This window comes from Leptosomus discolor, chromosome 7 (genome assembly GCF_034619465.1).
Source record: "Leptosomus discolor isolate bLepDis1 chromosome 7, bLepDis1.hap2, whole genome shotgun sequence".
In the NCBI taxonomy this organism is placed as follows: Eukaryota; Metazoa; Chordata; class Aves; order Leptosomiformes; family Leptosomidae; genus Leptosomus; species Leptosomus discolor.
The window spans coordinates 45,952,846-45,974,500 of NC_141397.1; the positions used below are offsets into that span (position 1 = coordinate 45,952,846).

The window sequence follows — 21,655 nt, forward strand, 5'->3', positions numbered from 1 at the left end:
CCTGCTCTCGTGCTTTTCCCTTGACAACCACTTTTGGCCAGTGTTACAGACAGGTTCTTGGGCTAAATAAGCCTTTGGTTCAACCCACCATAGCCAATCTCTGAGCTTGACATACAGTGAGCTTAAATACAAGCAGCAACTTCAGCACTCACTGAGTGTTTCCTGAACTGTTAGTATGTACCACATAAGAAACTATAGATTATTTTAAAATTAAATTTACATATTGTTTGTTTGCTCCAACAAACCATTTAGTAACAAAAAATCTGTCAAAAACTAAACAGAAAAACTTTTACCAAGTGACTAGAAATACTTGGATTAAAAAGGACTGCAAAATACTGGAGCAAGAGCCTACACAAAAGATGAAAGCGTAGCCTTTTTGAGCCAAAAGTCACTCAAAACTTGGCAATACACTGCAAGTTCTCTCATCAGTCACTGAAAGCTGAACTTACTGTGGCAGTAAGTCTGCATTTTGTCACTCAGGATCTTTTTCCTGTCATTATAATAATTTGCAGCATTAAATAATGCTGGAGAATCCAAACTTGAAGTTAAAATGCAACACAGAAAAGTAAAGGCTACAGAGAAAGTATCAATAAATGCAACATCTGATTTCTGGTCTGAGCACGCTGGCTGTTCAATCCCACCATCTGTAGCTGTGTTTCCCACCTCTACTAAAACACCAACCAGTAATACAGTCATGAATGGTGGATAATTTATCTTCATGTTGTACTGAACACTAGAAAAGAAGAAAGTTTCTCCCTTCCCTAAGACAGCATATTCTTTGGCTAGACATTCAGTAGAACAATTTCCTTTTCTTCTGTGAGTCATTATGCCAACAGAATTTGTGACAACTATCTGAATTTTAATTTCATTATTATTCAGATAGTCAATGGTGTCTTCAGATCACTATTCTTAACTAAAGCATCAGAAATAAACATACACAACGATTTTTATACCTCGTGCTTTCAACTGTAGAAATCCTTGGTAAAGGAAAGGATGCCTTTTCAAGCATTCAAAAAAGCTGTGTTATAAAACTTACTCCTTTACTGAGTTATATTACAGCACAAGAAGTTTATTCACTACAGGCAATAGGAAGAAAAAAAAAGTATTAGGAACTGTAGGCAAAAGCTGGCAGATGTTAGAAATGCTTCAGTTCTTTATAACTCACTTAAGAGATCTCTTGTGTCATGCCATGAAACATTTCTATTTTTTAAATGAGCCTGCCAAGTATGTCAACCTAAATTATATATATATATATATATATATATTTCTGAGACTTCAAAGCACTTCCTGGGGATGCTGCTGAAAAACAAACCAAAGGATAGGCAGCTGGTTAGGAATACATGAGCCAAAAGAGTGCAAAGGAAGATAAAGCAGTGTTGTACACTGCTCCCCCCCCCATTAGAGATGCTTCAGAAAAATGACTTGGTGATGTGAAAGGGGGCACCTGCTCACTTAAATTCATCTCTTAGCCTCACAAATATCCTGAACTATTTTCTGCATATAGCTAACACTTTCAGACAGTTTGGAAAAATGCTTCAAAATATGGCAGCAGCTGTACTCACAAATGATATATATTGTGCTAAATGTGTGCTACCATAAGCTTGCCAGATTCTCCAAGATGACTTGGTCAGAGGTGATTTTCTAATGGATTAATTTCTTTCATTGTGGTAAGGGAGAAAAAGAGTATTATTCTCTGTTAGGACTGGTGGTGTAAAGTGATGATTTATATGCTGAACTAGTGTAACTAACTTACCAGAAGTGACTATCTAGTGTTACAAGTTAACCACACAAATGCTGTGTAACTATTCAAAATCAGCACATTTTCTCCTGTCTTGAGAAGAAACATTTCTGCTCAGATTTGGTTCCATTTAGTTATAATAAATCTGGCACACGTTTTGCTAATTTAGCGTGTCAAACCTTTCTGCCAGATATGTCTGAAGAGAAATATGTTCAGTTCACCTTGGTAAGCATGAGTTCTATGTAAGAAGTTATTTTATTGAAAACCAGTGCATTTAAAAGATCTAGGTTCATTCACACATGAATGACTACAAGATGTCATTTCATATACAGTTAATGTCAATACTCTTTTGACCCATACTTTTTAAATTATTAATTGGAAATTCTGCATGCCAAAATCATGAAATAATAAAATTAAATTAGTCAGTCTGATGACATAAGCATTCTGCAGGAAATCTCATTCCGTATGTGAGAGGATGACCCCACATTTTTCAGTGTTTGCAGAGTTACCAGTTATTTCTTTCTCCCCTCCCCTTTCAAGCTGTTTATTAGGCAAGTTTAATTTTGAATTTTGGAAGTAAATTTGAGAGAGACAGTAATTATTCTAAACACAACATCAAAAAAATTTCAGATACTGTTCACAGTCTGCAAGTGCTCAACCCATGAGGGGGCTCCCCAAGAGCATAGGGTACAAAGCTGCTACCTCAGAAGTCTTTTCATCTGTTGCAGTGATTCCCATCAAAATGAAGTACACTACAAAATCAGTCTTTACAAAACCGTTAAGCAGCCATCCTCATAAATGAAAGCTTTCAAGAGCTATGATTAACACACGTGAAATAAAAGTAACAATTTAACGTGCAAATTTTATAAAGCCAGAATAAATGCACTCCTTAGTCAAGGTTAAATAGCCCCACTCTTGGTTCTGAAGAATGCTGATGCTATTCTGCCATCTGTACCACATTTTTTGCATTCTAGCTAACTGCATGCCCAACAAGGAATGAGCTGCACCACTAAACTGTCTGTATTTAATAAAAAAAAATCTACAAGGTTTGCTAAAACTGCTTATTTTGCTTGGCAAGGCTTGTTGCTTTTGGAAAAAAAAAAAGTAATCTACAAATTAAATTCGTCACCAAAGCAATTTACTTGCCATTTTGTTTATACCTTATATAAACCTTTGTTTTGCAGATCCCACATACCTTAAACACAACCATTAAAATCTGAAACCAGATAAAGAAACAACAGAACAATTTCTGCTGCTGAATTTATAGTAATGTCAGCCTTTTTCACTGAGAGGCAAAACTTCATTTGGAGTTGTAACTCCATGTACATGCACTTTGTCCCAAAAGTCATATCTTGTGCACTCCTTTTCCCCAGTATACCATATAGAAGAAATTAATTGGAAATTTTAGACAAATTTTTAACATATAAAAATCCATTTTTACAGTTCATTTTACTTTGATACATTTTTCCAGACAAAAAATGATAAATTGAAATTTTGATCCTGTACAGTGAAATCAATGCAAAGAGGCACCAAGACACAGGAAGGATTTCACTGAAGCTTTTGAAAAGTGAACTAGCTGCTCTGTTTCACATAAAACAATTAAGGTTACAGAACAATTCAAAGGCAGCCACGCTTTCTTACCATGGTTGGATGAAGTGGAAAGACAAGGAAAATCTTTTTATAGATGAGAGGGGAAATTTTATACTCTTGAGCTCTTTATTTATTTATACATTTTTATATACAGACTTGCTCTACTCTTACCCTGTATCTGTGCTACCAATCTAATTCTTCATATTGGTTGTCAGTTTTCCAGAAAATAATTTTGGAGAACAACAAGCAATCCTGATGGAAAAGGAATTCATATTCAGACACTGACCCCAAAATTTTCCTCTGAATTACAGCTCTCCAGAATAGAATGTCTGCAAATACAACCTGCTATTCCCAGGCTTGAGACATACCGCTTTTCTGTTGGCAGAGCACTGCACACCTGTGAGACCACAACAGTTTAAGCAGGCTCTAGTACTGTAATAGCAGCGTGCCTTCAATATTTACTACTGTCCAAGGTTTGTGCCACTTGAGAACACTACCAGCAGGTAGTTTCTCTCATGAGTTACATCCCTGATAAAAGTACAAAGGAGCACTAGGTTAAGAGCAAATAAAAATGGGTGCATCAACATAAGCAATTTAGAGCATGTTCTTTTTTGGTGCAAAATTGCCTTGCATTTACCCTTGCAGTCTTGCAGTACTCTTAACAGATTATAAGGGACATTTAGATGCCTAAAAATATTTGCAACGTACCTACTTGCACTTGAGAAAGCATTTAAAATGAAACTGTATCTCTAGCCACTCTAAAATCTAGCCCGTTATGCCAATTTCTTAACTCCTGTGCTGTGCACATAAATAAAGAAACCCAATGTATGTAACGACTATTATATCTTTAAAGAAATACAGATTTACTTACTATTACCATTTGGTATGTAAACCTATTTCCACTACCAAAGATTTCGAGGAACTTTCTCTTACCTGTATTACGATCTTTTATGACAATGTCAGAAATCTCAAAGAGTTTGAGAGGCAAGGGCATCTTTCGGTTAGCAGCTATAGTTTTCAGTAGCCCAGGAAGGAGGGTTGTACGTGCCACCTGCAGGACAAACATAGACGCTGCAAGTGAAACACTTTCCAAAATAGCGTTAGTTTTCTTAATTTTTTGTTTTTCTCATTAGTAACAAGAGTTTAAAAGTAGTCAGGTGCAATATTGCACTTATCTCTTATGTTTAAGCATCTTTGCTTTAGAAATATTAAACTTGAAAATGTACATTCTCTGCATGTTCTTTATACTACATTTTCTGAAAAAGTACATGTGAGCTTAAGAATAGGTATCACTTCACAGATGCCCGAGCCGCAGCGCAGGGTAGAAAACCAAATAATATAGAAAGAAGTGCAAAAAAATTCCCATACATTTAATCTCACTTACGCAAAAGGTAAATACTAACTGTTACTTTGGAAATATTAAGTGCTATCTGAAATATTATCTTGGTACCTCTTGATATTAATCAACGGTAGAGGCAGAACCCAAGTAACAGAAACAGATATATTCAGATTGCAGTTGTGGACAACCTGAAATACATAGAAAACATATGCAAAGAACCAAGAAAGAGGCAATCATATCACTGTTCTTCCAGATACCTTCACAAATATTCCTGTGTTCTCCGTTCAAATACTTCCTTAGAAGTGCACCATTATGGTTTTTTTTTTCAAACTGGAAGACTCTGATTCAGTAAATCTAATAGAAAAGCGATGGGAGTGACTGTCTGCTGCTTGACTGCATGTAAAAAGTTACCATGTGCTCAGCTACAGTTACTTCTTCTCATTGGTCATGCAGCGTTTCTGTCTATTTATCCTACTTTTCCTACCCAGTGAAGAGTTCCAGCTGCACACTCAGCTGGAAGAGGGTCCCTGACATCATCCTGCCCTTGTCTTGCTGGCAGGGAATACGGGATAGGAGAAAAAACATCTTGAGAATCCCTTCTTGAGAAGATTTTGAAAGATAAAGGTTATTTTTGCCACAAGGAATATTCAGCCAGTAATACAACTCCTTAGCAGCATTGCTACTGCAAAGGTCTGCAGTCTTTGAAGGACAAGAATCTGAAATCGTACCTGGCTAGAGGGGCTGACACTTTTTCTCTTCTTGTTCACACTCAGTATTGTTTGTTTGTGATACGCTCTATATTGCTCAGTTGTAATCGCCATGCCAAATGATGTATATGAACAGGTGATAGCAGTCTAAACAGGCTACAACAGTGTCTTGCATGACTGCTTATTTGTGGTACCAAATAGAACAGAAAATACATGAAGGTACCCCAAAATTCTATTCTTGAATCTCAGAGCAGCAGAAGACTATTTTTATTATTAAAGATCTAGAAAGGTAGACACTGGGAGAAATCAGACTTACCGAAGATCTTGAGGTAAAAAACCCCACAAACGACAAAATATTAATACCCACAGACTGATGAAACTTTTCTAAACCTTTCTAGAGTGTTTACCTTTGTATTTCTTAGGTTAGAAACAAAAGAAAGCCTCTAAATTCACCTTCCTTAAACTAAACAAAGCATCTTTCTAAAAAAACACTCTCTAAAAGAAATACAAAAACTATGGGTACACTTTTGGGTATTTTCAGAACTGTTGAGAATACTGTACTTGAACTCTCACTCTCTGCTCTAGCAAAGACCAAATGATCTAGAAATGGGTATTAAAATACCTAAAGAGCAATACAGAATTATGAAAAAAAGAAGAGTAATAATGGTTAATAATTTTTTTTAAAAAAAATTTCCTATCCAGAGCTCAGGAAGTTTAGGGACTGACAGGTCTAGTAGTTCTATTTATGCTGAATGGCTTTTCTAAATGCAGGAGTTGATAAATCAGCTGGGATTTTCTCCAATAAGATGGCTCAATTTTGCCACATGCTGTCATACAGAAAATGTTATTTTACTTTATTAAGAAGCTAATAGTATTCCACAGACAGATAAGGTACTTCTCAGCGGAGCAGTAACAAAAGATGACTGCTAAGAAGTTTAGCACATAAGCATCCGGATCATCTTTAATGTAGAAAAAGTAGCTCTACAGTTTATAAATTTTGTTTCCTGTTGGCTCCTTTCTCTCCTCTTTAAATACAGAATCCATGACAACGTTGCCCTCAAAATTTGACCTGAATTACCTCACCTGAAATTCTGCAGTTTTGGGGTTTGCTATGCGCACTGCTTTTGTGGCAGAGATATCCATGCCGAGTTTATCTGCAATGTCATCTTGAGAACACTGAGGGGAAGAGACAAAAAACCACCATGGTCAAGCAGTTAAAACAGACAGTAAGCCAACAAAGAAATTTGATATCAAGAATGAACAACGCAATTGTAGCGCTTGCTCTGAGGCCCCATAATATATGTTCTCATGTGCAACATACACTCGTAACAAAAATCAAGGCCCAGTCTTAAGACTAAGTAGGTAAACTGGTTTATCTACAAATGTAATTACTAACCAAAATAAAGCTAGTTTTTTTTTAAAAAAAAAGGCAAGTGTTTATTTAGGCTTCTTGTCATGGATGGCTGTCATCTGTTTTAAAAACAGAGGCTTAGATTCTGCCCCCTGACTTGCAGTGGGTTTTTTATTCTGAAAATAGCCCTTGTAAAGGGACTGGTTCCTGAGTTTTCTCACAAAGAGAACAATCCCTTGGGGCTACTTAGAGAAAGTAAAACCAAGTCATATGGCCAAACTGCATTTTCATAGCTGCATAGGATTCTCGTAGTTCATTGTTTTTGTTTTTATTTTTTTGAGCCTGGAGTATTTTTAAAGCCCTTATTCTCAAGATGTATTTTTAAGCTGGCCAGTAAAGCAATACACATGCACTTTATCAGGCACATACAGCAACAGATGCTACTGATAAGATCCACACTACAGATTTCCAGAATTTATAGCTTTATTAATGTATTAAAGAAACCAATAGCAGACTGGGCATGTAATTGAGGATTTGCTAGTATACTGCAGTCTCCCAGAATTGTTCCCTTTGCACTGGCAGCACTCTGAAAAGCATGTTGATAGACCAAATGTGAGGAAAATGAGCAGATGATACCATCTGAAAAAGTGGATTATTGAATAAAAAAATAATTTTTTTTTAAAATATCTTAAATGAATGCTGACCTTAGGAGGAGAAAATTGTGTTAAACAGTTTTCAGATGTGTATCTGAACTACAGTACGCTACTGTGATTTAACTAAATACATTTTGGCTAAATTGGAGCACCTCACAGAAAGCAATGTTATTGTCTAAAAGTATAATTTGGGGCTTAAACCAAGAAACAGACTGTATGCACAAATACAGAACCACTGTTTGTCATATAACACTGGGATACAGAACGTTGTAGCATAAATTGTATTTGTCATAGGCTTCACATTGGTGTTTTAATAAAGTGTTGGTGACACAGCAGACTGTGAGTTGCATCCTGCCACAGCAGCAATACAAATATGTAATGCAATAACATGATACACTGCGTGATCTTACAAAGTGCTGCTGTTGCAGTTCATAAAGGTCCTCAGTTTTACTGATGTAATATATTCAATGTTTTTAAGCATATTACATATTCAGTGCTGAAAAAATCAAATTATATCTACTCACGACTAAGGAAAATCTACAAAAGCTTGACCATGTTATACATGTTATTTCCCCAACATGGTACTACCACGGGTAGTCTGAAAATCTTTGTCAAATACTAGCACTGCAGGAAGTAATACTAGTTATTGTCCTGGTTACTTAAATGAGCTTGTAACAGAATACTAAAACTGGAATATATTTTTCAGACTTTAGAATTAGTCCAAATTTTTCTTTTGAAGCTCCATTAAGTCTGAAGGTGTTAAAATTTTATTCAACCCATTTGGATTACCAACTTTGGTTGTAACACCTGAACCCTTCAAACATGTGGAAGTGTTGTAGGAGCCTGCATCACTGTATCATAAAATCCTTGAGTAAGTTACCAAAAAATAATCTGTGATCAGGTAACTATCTCTTAAAAGGCTGTGTACTTTCAGGGCTGTACACTTCTGGCCATCTAGTAAGTTTTAAATTCAGGAAAAGGTAGAGAAATTCCATAGAGGTTTTAATAGAATATGTGATTGTAGCTCCCCATATGCTAAAATGTCCACAAATTGCACTTTAAGGCAAGGGCTCTGAGCAGATCTTGCAACAGAAAGGATTTTCTAAAATGCACAGTGTATTTTCAATAGATAACTATGGCAATCTTCATGTATAGACAGTTACCATATACATTTGGAGGGCATGGGGAGGTACTTCTTTTTTGAGTAGTACATCAGGTTCTCTGATTCACTTCACAACAATGGCAAAGGTGTACAAACAAGTGGCCATGTCAAAGACGGTTTCCTACTGAACGTTTTACTTTAACAAAACAATCCTGCTGCAAAATTTCAGTATTGGAAATTAGGCCAGCTGGTAGCACTGGAGTGGCACATGCTGCTACGGAGTCCTAAATCTTAGTAAAAGACTACTGGCATGGATGTAACAAATAATATGACTAATACTGGCAACCAGTGGTAACAACAATTACTATGTTTTCATCTATTCTTCCATGCAAAAAAACCCAATTTACAGAGGAATTTGTGTCCCCTTAGCGTGCACTATAACGTTTTTACAAGTATTCTGAAAATAAACTCTTTGCTGACTGAATAACTATGCATCAGCTTGGTATCTAATGCAAGGAATCATTGGCCAGTGACAATACTAAAAAGAGACAAATAGAAATAGAGAAATTTCTAAACTGTAGTAATATCCACCAGAAAGTATTAAATTTTTATGTTTGCTTTCCAGATTATCAAACTATGATGAATTTCACATCTGGTAATCAAAGTCTCGAGAGAGACTTATTGTCTTACAATTTCATCCTATCAAGTTAAACTACAAACAGTACTTCAGCAGCTATTTTCACCTCTATACATGCCACATTAACAGTGACTCATTCAATTTCTCCAACCTACAAACTCACAAAATATTGTAATTCCAAAGCACTAGCAAACAATCATCTGCCAAAACAGTAAAGGATAATACTGGTACATTTATACAGTGACTCCTCAGTCCATCCTCTGCAGTTTTGGGTGCACCGCTGTTCCAATACACAACTAAGAAAAACATGAAATCAACATCATATACCAGGGCGAAAGTGAGTGCTTCAGTGAATCCAGCAGCTGCCAAGTCCAGTCTCAGAAGTTCTGTGAGCTTATTGAGGGGGAGCTAAAATGAAACAGAAAAGTTTTCAGCTTCCACCCAAAAACATTTTTCTATTCTTTCCCAAGGTGACTCTGCCTGTTACATTATGGTGAATTAACTAGCAAGGTACTATGCTTGTGTGCTTAAAAGTTTTGAAAGTGTCAGCCAGCTGCCTTTAGGCTTGCCTGAGGAAACGAATCTCCCAATTAGAGATTTAACATGGGCTCCCTACTTAAACCCTGTCTTTTTTCAAGTATCAGCAACCACTGGTCTTAGACTTATTCAAATCAGTGGGGCATCTGTTTTGTATCCTATCCATGGTAAATACTTCTCAAGGCAAAGCATGTCAAAATATTTAATTCCTAGGTTCTGTTTTCCCCAAAGCCCTTCTGGCATGCACTAGTCATTTACTGACAACAGAGCGTTTATTTGAAGGGGCAATCTTACTTGATTAGCTATGGTGTACGTTTTCGGAACAGTCATCTGAATGTTGTTATAACCATAAGCTATTGCTGCATCTTCTACGATATCACATGCATGGATAATGTCCGCTCTGGTAGGAGGGATTTCAATCTCTATATTGTTCCCATTCCCTGTGACGTGTGACTTCAAACACATCCTAGTCAGCAGCTTTGCAAGGCTTGATGGAGTTTCACTGAAACAAAATAAGACAGTAGTAACTTATGGATCTTGCACTACCTCAACTGGCTTTTTAAAGTAACCGGTGTTTCTGCTGCATTGCCTTCTATCCCGAAGAATCTCCAAGTGCTTTATGGACTGTACATAGACTGAGCATTCCATCAGAACCAGCTCAGATTCTGACTCCTGAGACACTCATTTTTCTTTACTTCGTAACAGTTGTGTGAGGCCATAAAGAATCATTCACTTTCCTTGAAAACTTCCTTGAAAAGGGGAAGAAGTCTTACAGAGTTGATCTAATTACCCAAGATAACCTCTGAATTTTTGATAAATTAAAAAAAAAGAATCATAGTGTAAGCATTTTTAAACAATGCAATAATTAATGTTTTCTAGTACCTTTTTCATGATTAAAGAAAACTATGTTTTCATTTGCAATAACACACCTGATTCCTATTTTCTTGTTAATGAGTTCAGGTTTCACCTTCTCTTTTCGGTAAGCCAGTTCCTAAAAAGGAAGACAAAGCTTTTCAGCATACACGTTGCCTGCCATTTCTACCTAAGAGGATTCAATTTTGACATCTTAGTAATCCAACTTCTTCTCATTACAATACTAAAATGACATCCACAGAAGACAAATGTGGAATATTAGGCTAAACTTAGTATTTTAAGGTAACAGGATTTTTGAACACATACTATAGTGGTGCAAAAGCTGTTCTTGGTTAAGCTAGGTTGAACACAGCATGAAATCCCTGTAATTGAAACTTCTGATAATTTCTGATACATGCAAGCAACAGAGTTGCTGAAAGTTTCTAGTCACCAGTTCATCCTAAGTCAATGCCCTAAAGCGGTCAATCGTCATGCATGAGATCTCATGGTCTAGTACACATCAAATGACTCTTTTAGGAGGAAAAGGAAAGAAAACTTTCTATTTCCATATTGGCACAGAAATATCTACCGGTATTTTACTCAGGAAGTTTGCAACATATTTAAGGAAGTTATTTTGTATGTATTTACTTAGGTGTTTCTAAACTTCTAGATACACAAATCCTTAAAAAGCTTAGCATCTAAAACTTTGGGTATTTTTTGCTCTATTTTATCTAGAGAAGCTACTTCGGTTACTGTATTTTGTTTCATTGGATATCTCTTCAGGATTCTAGGTCTTTCCTCTGTTGATCAAAGCTGAAATTGCTAAAATAAAAAGCTAAAATACCACTAGAAAAACTTTTGGTAAAAATAAGTTTCTTTCCCTCTAAACAGTTTGTACTTGCTTGACACATCTGATTTTATGAACTCAACCAGATGTCTGTGTGTCTTCAGACGTTCAGGAGACCGGAGGCACTGCTTTCTTAATACTTACTAAGAGTACAAAAAAGTAAGACTCCGTGACTGCAAAGAGGTCTGTCTGGGACACACCTGCACTTGGAGGCAACATTCTGCCTCATACACCTTTGGGTGTATAAAGTGAAAGACTGAAAAATCCAGTGTTACAAGGTTATTTTAACTGAAGGGCATTAAAGCTTCCAGATCTGACAAGTAAGTTATGCTGAGGCTGATTTCGGTTGTCCTCTGGTTTAAGCCTGAAGGACCTCTTCCTGTGTTCATTTCTCCTCATTTGGAACATGCAGGTTTTAAAGGCTTTAGACACAGATTATGACCTTTGATTGCAATCTTTACTTGTTCCTGAAAAAGTTCATATCACATGAACTCTAAACCACAATAGCGGTTACCATTCATAACTTTAAACCCTACCCTTCTTTTTGGAGTATCAGGCTACGTCAGCGAGACTGTATTTTTAGCCTTATCATAAATTAGTGGAGCTTCAGAATGAGTTTCCTAGATAAGGGGAAGCTGGAGCTGCATTTGTTTTGTGGGGCTAGAGAAGGCTCTAACTTAGCAATATACAGACAATGCCAAGCCAAGCTTTGACACTATACCTCATAACCAGTACATACTGCCTCTGCACAAAAATGTCACACCAGACTTTGTGTAAATAAAATCCTTTCCCCAAGGATACTGAGATGTGATATAGTAATATATGCTTACTGGATAGATGTGGGTCTTTCCATTAGGATAAACTACTTCTGCTGCTTCAACACTAAGAGAGACAGAAAAACAGAAGTAAAAATGTTTTTAAGACATGGTCCAAATATAATGTCTCTCTGACTGGAGATTTATACTCACCTGAATGGCTTCTCACAATATTCACTAAACATCGTGACTATAATATCAAGAACAATTTTTGCCTACAAAATAAAGATAATAATCACATTGAAATTTGTCATCTACTTGTGCTGAAGTAGACAAAATATCTTAACAAAAAGTGGGGAAAAAAAAAATCTTGTCTTACACTCTCTTCATTCTATTCTATTTAATAACAACCAAAATTCTAGCAGTCTAGAACACTAGATTGAAATTTGAAAAAAGTTTTTTTGCTGCTGTACAGACATTTATGCAAAAACTTGAAATCTTCAGTTTTCAAGGTTCGAAAGCATTTGTATATCTTTGCTAAACCATGTTCTGAAGATACACAGAGGCTTTATTACCAGTTGGAACTGGGTCTTCCCCACCTTCAGTCTAATTGTCATTTCACTGAAGTTCAAATGAGAATGTAGAGGCTGAAGGACTGTGCATTGTTTAGTAATACATTAAATAACTTCAGCTGCAAAATGTTTTGTTTTCCAGTCAATATTTTAAGAGATTAGTATAACAGAACATAATCATGAGATTCAGATCAACTTCTCAATGCACAAGGGTTTTTTTGATGCTTCACAGTACAATTACTTTCATGTAGACAGAACAGCACTATTTTTACTTTTACTATCAAGGCACAGAGTAGCAAGAAGCAGTTACTTTAATTAGTTTGCTTAGAAGCCACTCCCCAACATCCAAATTTATTTGTGTTGTTAACATATCATTCTGTAGTAGGGTAAGTTAAAAGCGGTTTTGCTCCTAAGCATCAAGATACACATTTTAGGGAAACTATCAATAAATGCACAACCTATATTCAAGAACAGGCAATTATAACTGCTAGGCTTTCATGCTTTGGCTTTGAGTTACAGAATTTGCATATGGAAACACTTCGATTTGACAATTACTTGCACAGCATCTCTGCTTGAAAAAGATAACGAAGAAGAAAAAGTGTTGTCTTCCTTCCCTCAGCCCAAATTTTAAGTAGGAGACAAAATGGTTTTTTACAAGGAATATTCTGGCAAAATAGGCAGTCTTAGTGAAATTGACTCTTTTCAAAGCTTTTCAGATTTAGAAAAAGAGCTCAACAACAAAAAAAGCCTCTAATTTACTTAAATTACTTTCTTGTACAAACTGAACACTTAGTGTCAACATAAAGGCACAGTAAAAAAAAAAAATCCAATGAAAATACATCACTGTCTACACAGCAAGCCCAAAACTGTGCTGAGGGAATTCCACATAGTCCTACAACTTATCCTGCCCTTTTGAAATGGGAGGTTGAGTCCATAAAGTAAATGCCTGGCTATTGTAGGTCTTTGTATTGGAGCCCTGTCGCCCAAAGGGAAAACAATGATATTACAGCATATCAAAAGCAGTAAAGATTAATTTACCTTCGTAATATCTGTGCCTGTACATTCAATAAACACGTTTCTGGTGTTTACGCTTATTTTTGTATGATCTCCTAAAAGATGTGAAGACAAAAACATGTTAAGAAATGTTATTACTTTTCTTGCAATTACACTGATACTGACTCCTTTGTGATTCAGAAAGATCACTGTCATCTTAAGCAGCTTAAAAAGCCACCGTCTACTGCACCAACATTCACAATTCTAACCAGAATAGCAGCTCTTTTTATTTTTAAATTTATGAATCAAAAAGAGGAAACAGACAGATCAGCCTCGCCAACCAGGTTATGCTTTCTATTGAAAGATGCACAAATCTACAGGTATCTTGGTATCCAGCTGAAGAAAATGAGCAGAATAGTGGCCCATCTGCTGGTTGCAAAGTGGTTCTGCACTTCCAGAGTACCTCATCTTTCCTGGTTTTAGTAACACACTGGCATTTGATGAGTGACGTGTGTAAGAAAGAAGCCTTGGACAGGACTGTATGGAACGTTTTTTTTAAAAGTGATTTAGATTGTTGAATAACCATAGCTGCTTCTGTGAATAACCAACATCTCTTGACACTGCCTGCTGATACACTATGCGTTTGTCTACATGAGCGATGCAGGTCCTAGTATAGGTTCCTTTTGGGCATGAATTTGGTTTGTGTCTGCACTGGCAGTCATGATGTGTGCATGGAAGCACATCACTGATGCACTCAAAACTGTTTCTCACCTGGAAGAAGCAAGGTAGAACATACACTTAGGGGCATCATCTAAAGTATCTCTCTTGCAAATTGGATGCAAAGCCCCCCAGTAGCTGGTTCCTTACAGGAGTGGGGTTCTGTTAGTAAGCCACAAGCAATCCAGAGCAGCTGTACAGAAATCTGCCTCACTTTTCCTGTTCGGTATAGATATGTAGTGCATACCTTGAACAAATTTCATTGCTGGTAACCATGCAGCACGGACATACACAGTCCCAGAACTGTACAGGATCATGCCAAATCCATGCTCTTTGTCCTTCTCGCCTTTCATTGCACCACTCACTAATGCAGATGCACCCCACAGGAGGCAAAGGGAAGCACACACTTAGACACACATGGGCATTCTTGCTTCCTTTGTTTGACCCTGAGCAAGTAATTCAGCTTCTGTGTTTTAGTTTCCTACCTGAGAAACTAGGTTACAGCTAGACTGAAAGTTAGGTGCACTGAAGATCTTACGACTGAGGGATCTGGTATTCCCTTCCCTTTGATGCTGTGCTGTACCTCCTTACAGACAGGATGTATTTGGCATTTCTGGACTCACTTCAAAGCAAATACAACCTTAAGTGCTTCTAGAGATAATCCAAAAAACCAATACAGATGTTTACATTTCATTATCTGTTTAAAAAAACCCTGGAAGCTTCTCTCAAGCACTGTTCCTTAAAATAGACGGGTATTAAATTTAGCTGAACCTTTTTAATTGATAAAATGTAAACAATATGCAATGCTTTTACATGGAACACTCCAAAGTTGGAAGGAACCTAACAAAGAAGGATCAGACACAGTGGGTGACATCACCTCCAATTCAGAACAGTTGTTCTTACCAGTCCCTGCCAGAGTCTGAGCTGCCTTTTAAGGAGATTTGGGTTAGCTGTTTAAGATATGGATAAGGTCAATCAGGACAAACGCATCCAAAGAGATTATCACTGCAGATTTTGTTGGTCAGTGTAGGGGAAGTTACTGATTCTTGACCTAAATATATACGTATACTGAAACATCTTTGTTAAAGGAGTAATTCTTGCTATGTCATCAACTGGCTTCAGTAAACATGGTTCTCAAAAATCACCCATAGTTTCTTTTGCATTCAGAGGAAACCCATGTTTAGAAACAACGCAAAAAAGCCTACATCAATTTAAAGCCACTACAGTCTTCCGGAATCACTTGTGTGATAGCAAAAGGCCCCACAAGAACTGGTTCATGCTGCTGATAAATACGCTTGGCTTCAGACCTAGGTGAAAAGTTTCCTACTGCTGTGACCACATAAAATGGAGTACAAAGCAGACTGTTACAGTTACAGGCTTACAAAATAATTTCACAGAATTACAGAACGTTAGGGGTTGGAAGGGAGCTTGAAAGATCATCTAGTCCAACCCTCTTGCTAAAGCTCTTACACACTTAGCTGAATGTCTGATGAACAATGTTTATGTATGCAAACAAAACACTTTCCTAACAAAGTTTTCTGTCACAAGGAACCTTTCTTGATTTCTACAAGGGTATAAGAAGCTAAATACAGAGGTTTGCAGTGGGACTTTTACATCCTCTTGATGAGGATGAGACGAGGAAGACTAGCAGCCTAGGGAGGGAGCATGTAAACTGAAAGAAGGAAAGAAGATTATATGAAGTTATAAGTGAAACAATTTTAAGAAAAAAGAATAATCCTTATTATACACCAATGTTTCTGTTAGACACTCTGACTAAACAGCACAAAACAGCAGTGACAGCATAAACTAGTCATAAGTAATCTTACCATTGATGACTGGTGGCATGGACAGAACAACCCCGTTGCTGTCATAAATGACAGGATAAAGTGGCTTGTTTTCAATTAGGTGTAAATAGTGCCGAAGGTGGCTGTCAGTCTGGAGAAACAAAGCACATAACCTAAATTTCACATTAGCTCACTTGCGAACTTCCATAGTGCCACAATCCTTTGCTGAGAGATTAACGGGGATTTTGAAAGAGGGAAGGATTTGGCTTAGAGCTAAGTACTTCACCAGCAAAAGCTGTTTGCTCTCAGAAGCAGGAAAACTTTGAAATGAGAGAAATGGATTTTTGGTTTTCTTCAGAAATGTTTAAAATTATTTCTTTAAGGATTCTCTCAAAGATGCATAGGCCATGCTGTCCAAATGATGCCCTTGTTCACCACAGCAGACCTTTCATTACCAAACCCATGGGCACACATCCTCAGTTCATGGGAGCTTTCCCTAGAAGCGATAAAAATTAGCACTACAATACTTTTAATTGTAAATTGCTGAATACTGACCCATTTATGCTTAAATTTACATCTGTTCCAATGATGTAGGTATAAGCTGTACCAAAACCATCATTTACTTTTAGTCTCTCTGATATCCCTCGTTTCCCAGCTCTCTTACTCATCTTTAGTCACAGATCTTTGAAAATTCATCTCCATAACCATCATGTGTGCTCCAGGACTGTATACTGCAATAATAGTATCATTTTCAAATGCTGACATTTAACGTGGCCCACATAAACACTGTAAAATTAGACCTGATGGAACCTTTTCCTAGCATTTACCTGGATTCATCAGGATGCTGGGCCAAGAGCAGTGCCACTCTTAACCTGAGCCTTTTACATAGTTACACTTGCCTAATATGTAGTTGGGGAACTAATTCAACATCTTTCCCAAGTAAATTGGCCAAACTAAAGTAACATTAAAAAAATCTGGTATTATTTACCCCAAGCTTTTCTCAGCTTTGTACACTGAGTACCTTACCAGCGTAGATAGATAAATATACCACCCTTTTACAGTATTACTAAGAGCATCATGAAAAGTAGTCTTCATGTTGATAAATCAGAGGGTTAATATCAAAGCCAGTATTCTAAGAGTTACATTTAGCCACAAAACACCATGATGTGCCTTTCATGGACAATAAAAATAAAGTACTACCATGCATTTCTCATCAATAAGCAAAACGTGGAATGTTCACTGTCTAGAAGCTACAGAAGATTACTCTGTTCTCTTTGTAAGAACAACTCTTAATAACAAGGATATGAGAGACGTTAAGCCTTGGAAACCTATCTTCCTGCATTTAGTGCAACAAGTCTGAAAAATCCCACCTACCCTATAGAGATCCATAATTTGTGAAGCTGTGTACTCCTGGGATTGATTCAAGGGCTTGAATTTAATTTCAGAAGGTGCTTTAGCTGTATAAGTAAATGGACCAGAGACGGTGTCCAAATCATGGGTACCTATGGCTACCAACGCTCTTCTCCTAGAAAGAAAGAAGGCAAAGAAACAATTTTACTAGTAATATTTGGAGTTCCTTTGAGATACTATCTCATGATGCTCTACACTCCTATGCATCCAGAGAACTTAATGAAAAAGTAAAATGGCAATTTCCACAAGCCTAGAAATTATTTTCATGAATAACATTTTAACAAATGTTAACAACACACCTAACAGTCAAAGGCAAATCCAATGGGACTGTTGCAAAACACTTTTCAACTGTTGTAGGAGCTGTAACAGCTATTTATGTTGAAAAATGTTGAGAGCAGGCAGAAACAGGCAAGGAAAGGAGAAAGACCAAGATAGCTGCTATAAAAGGTTTTCCTTAGCATAAATATAATGCCTCTCTGCAATAGGGATGTGTAGTCTTAACATGCGATAAAATCATGTAGATACTATACACTACTTTAAATTTAAGCACTAACCTGCAAATATTTTGGTGTAGTTTTTCTTGGAGGTCAATGAAACTATCATAACGTTCCTTGGTAAAAGTTATATTACGAAGGACTGCAGCTACAGCATGAGGGCGGACTTGGACAGTCTGCAATTTACAACAGCAAAACATTATAAATTTCAAGTACACAGAATATACAAAACTAAAACTGATTAAATGTACACTTTTCTTCATAAAATCCTCTTTTGTAAAGCAGTAATCAAAAGGAAAATTAATGGAAATACTTCAGAACCCCAAAAGGGAAAAAAACCCAAACACACACACTCCAGGTCTGGTAGAGACAAGGAGTTTCCAACTGTGTAATGGCCAGAAGGTCAGTGCAATGTAAGCATCTGAAACTTTGATTTCATCTGCTACTAGGTTCACCGAAATAATTTGCCTATTGTTCCTCCTCTTCCCTAAAAAAAACTATCACAAATTGGTACTGATAGGTATCTTGCTGGTTCAGAAAGTCTCAATAAATTTACAAAGGTGCAGTAAACACTTTTACCTCTTCCGTGATAATCAGCCTCTGACCTTCACCCTGAGCTGGTATTATCTTTTCGTACCTAGGGAGATTTATCCTAGAATAAAACCAGAAATAAGTGTGTAACGGAAAGAAAGTTAGTTCCCCAAATGCAGGAAACTTTAGAAATGTAGCAAATTATACATAGAAAACTTTCTCAATAACATTTCTTGGCACGTACATCAGCTAACTGTTTAAAACTCGTTTTCTATGGGATGGTAAAACAGATTACTGAACTAGAAAGGCAGGATTCAAAAAGATAAAGTCATAACAGAAAAGGGAAATAAATGACTGTTTTGGTACTTATGAAAGAGGATCACAAGGAAGTTCCTCTGCAGGAGTTCTTTACAGAGGGTAAGCCTCAAATGGAACAGCAGTTGAAAAATTTCTAGAACAGATCCAAAACTCCGTAACATTCTAGCCTAGTCTTTTAAAAATGTACAACAGATCATCTCCAGATGAACATCTGACAAGTCTGATCTACACATGAGATAGTACTCAAAATCCATGCAAGTGGAAAGTTTGTTTACCGACCAGAAATGGACTCGTATTTAAACAAATAAAAAACCACACAAAAATCTTCCAACTCTGCATTACCTTTCTTTAAAGACCTGCAGCCCTCGGACCAACCCTTCAAGGCAAAGAAGATCATAACGGTTGGCAGGAACGTCAATTTTATAGAGAATGGTATCAGATGCACCCTTTGCCTTTTCTTCACCTTTTTCTTTACTTATAATATCCTTCTCAGATGTCTGAAATTAAGCAAAAATGTGTTTTTAACCTGAAATATCTTAACATTGATAGGAGTATGATAGATAATACAATACAAAAAATTGTATTAATCAAAAGTTTAACAATGGATTATACAGCAAACGGACACAGCAAATACCAGAAATTATGTAAGAGCTAAATCTTATTCAGAGATTGTAATGCAGTATACCAAAATCAAATTCACTATTAGAATTTGAATTTTTTTAAAAAAAGAGATTATAGTAGCAAGAGTCTCCAGGCCAGCAGATCTCAGTAGAGAACTGAGACCTTATTTTTGGTAATAGATTGACAAATGACTTGTCATAGCAAGTCTATTCTGAACTAAAGCATAACATATGATGTTCAGACGTCTTTTGATAAACATCATTAAAAGACCAATGAATTCGAATTAAAAAGCAAAACCAAAACAGGTCTACTTGAACAAGATGTACATGGATACAGTTAACATGGCTAGCAAATTTTCACAAGTATAAAATCTAAATCAAAACTTTCAAGTCTTGCCCACACTGCTTCATGAGGATACCTGGGACATGGCATCCGCCAAACCTTGCCTGGACATTTTCTTGGTACATGCTAGCGGGTATTGGCCAACACTGTACCATGGAATATTCTGGAAATAATGTAGTTCAAGCTGTTAGCAAATAGTACACTACATCTACTGACAAAGTAACAGAACATTACTTACAATTTCATCAAGCTCCAAACCAAACTCAAAGCAAAGCTCATTAAATTCTTCATCAGCTGCGAAGAAAGAATGTGAAATTTGGTTAATAAGCAGACCTCAGACTTTTAATTTTGTTGTGTTTGTTTTGAATATTTTCAAACAAGATAACAGATGCTATTTTGAAAAAAAAAAGTTAAGAGTATTTAAAGAATTTTGCTTATACTTGCACCTGAGTAGCAGTTTCTTTAGTATATATTACGTTTATTACCACATTACAGTCACAGCAAAGGCTTGTGAGCCTTGGAGTCTAGCTTCACTACCAGCTCCTCATGCAAGTTCGTCAGTTAACTCTGGCCTAAACATAATGGAAACAGGAGGGAGTAACTGGACAGCTCCTGCCAACAGCTACTTTTTTTAATCTGTCAGCTTGTCATACAGAGGTTGCATCAACTGCGTTATGACGAGTAACACAACCTGATCTGAAAAGGAGATTTTCACCCATGTCTTAAGAGCCTACCAACTCCAGTGTGGGCTAGATAAACTGCTGCATGTCCCTAAACGCTCTTTCAGCCAAACAAACAGTTCTTAAGTCACAATTCTAAAAAGCTGGAGAAGGACTGAATGAAAACATTATATTAATTGTTTTCTTTGCCTGCTCTTACCCCTCCTTTTTGACTTAACCAGTTCCTAAAACAGACAGTGAAACTCCAACCAGAAACCACCATTTGGAAACGCATGGTTCTGATTTCCCCGAGCGCCCTAGACTCAAACAGCACGCATCTGGGCCAAAGGCTGAAGGGCCCAGGTAGAATACATGGCTTTCGTCTGGCGTGCCGTGGGCTTATGAAGAGCAGACGGCTCGGGAGAGCACCCCTGATACAGACACCACGGCTGGCCTGAAGCCTGGGCTTCCCCCGAGGGGTCGTTCGGCTCCGTGGACAGCGGATGAGCAACCAGTGGAGGGTGCTGCTGGTGGGCGGCTGGGCTGGCCCACGTCCGCCGCCCGTGAGGGGTTTGCCGGGGCGGGCAGCCAGCGGAAGGCGGCGCGGCCGATCGCAGTCCAGCAGCCGCGGTGACCGGAGAGAGCCCCCCGGCAGGGCCCCGGACGCCTCCTGAAGCACAACCGGAGGATCCCCGAGACATCTCGGCCAGCAGGCGCTGCGGGCGGCTGCACCACGCCACCTCAGCCGCCGCCGGGCACCCCGCGGTACGTGGGCACCGACCTCCCGGGGCGGCGTGAGGCGAGGCGCGGCCCTCCGCGGCCCCCGGCCCGCCCGCGGTACTCACTGTAGGTCCTGCCCAGCGCCTGGAAGAGCAGGTCCCGCTTCACGCTGACAGTCGGCATGGCGGCACCCCGCTCGCCAGCGCTGCGCCTGCGCCACCGCGCGCCAGGCCCGCGCCGCGCCCCCCGCCGTGCTGCCTGAAGGCCGCTCGCCCTTCCGCCGGCCCGTGCCCGCCGCCCCCCGCGCTCCCCGGCGCGGCGGCAGGCCAGCCGGGCGCCCGTGGAGCGGCTCCGCCCGTCTCCTGCGTCCGGGGAGAAGGCGGGCA

At 38.1% G+C, this 21,655-nt stretch overlaps 1 protein-coding gene across 1 annotated transcript in view; it reads right to left on the minus strand.

The window, feature by feature from the left end:
- The window catches only part of FARSB (phenylalanyl-tRNA synthetase subunit beta), a 40,512-nt gene extending 19,060 nt beyond the window's left edge, over nt 1–21,452 (minus strand). The window contains exons 1-15 of the mRNA XM_086467986.1: nt 21,395–21,452; nt 20,129–20,184; nt 19,270–19,424; nt 18,658–18,730; nt 18,139–18,254; nt 17,549–17,699; nt 16,217–16,325; nt 13,719–13,789; nt 12,322–12,383; nt 12,184–12,235; nt 10,584–10,645; nt 9,949–10,156; nt 9,445–9,525; nt 6,458–6,550; nt 4,262–4,379 (exon numbers count right to left, since the gene is read on the minus strand). Coding sequence (XP_086324112.1) covers nt 4,262–4,379; nt 6,458–6,550; nt 9,445–9,525; nt 9,949–10,156; nt 10,584–10,645; nt 12,184–12,235; nt 12,322–12,383; nt 13,719–13,789; nt 16,217–16,325; nt 17,549–17,699; nt 18,139–18,254; nt 18,658–18,730; nt 19,270–19,424; nt 20,129–20,184; nt 21,395–21,452 — 1,465 coding nt within the window. The remainder of the gene's footprint in view (nt 1–4,261; nt 4,380–6,457; nt 6,551–9,444; nt 9,526–9,948; nt 10,157–10,583; nt 10,646–12,183; nt 12,236–12,321; nt 12,384–13,718; nt 13,790–16,216; nt 16,326–17,548; nt 17,700–18,138; nt 18,255–18,657; nt 18,731–19,269; nt 19,425–20,128; nt 20,185–21,394) is intronic.
- Nucleotides 21,453–21,655: the final 203 nt, after the last annotated feature.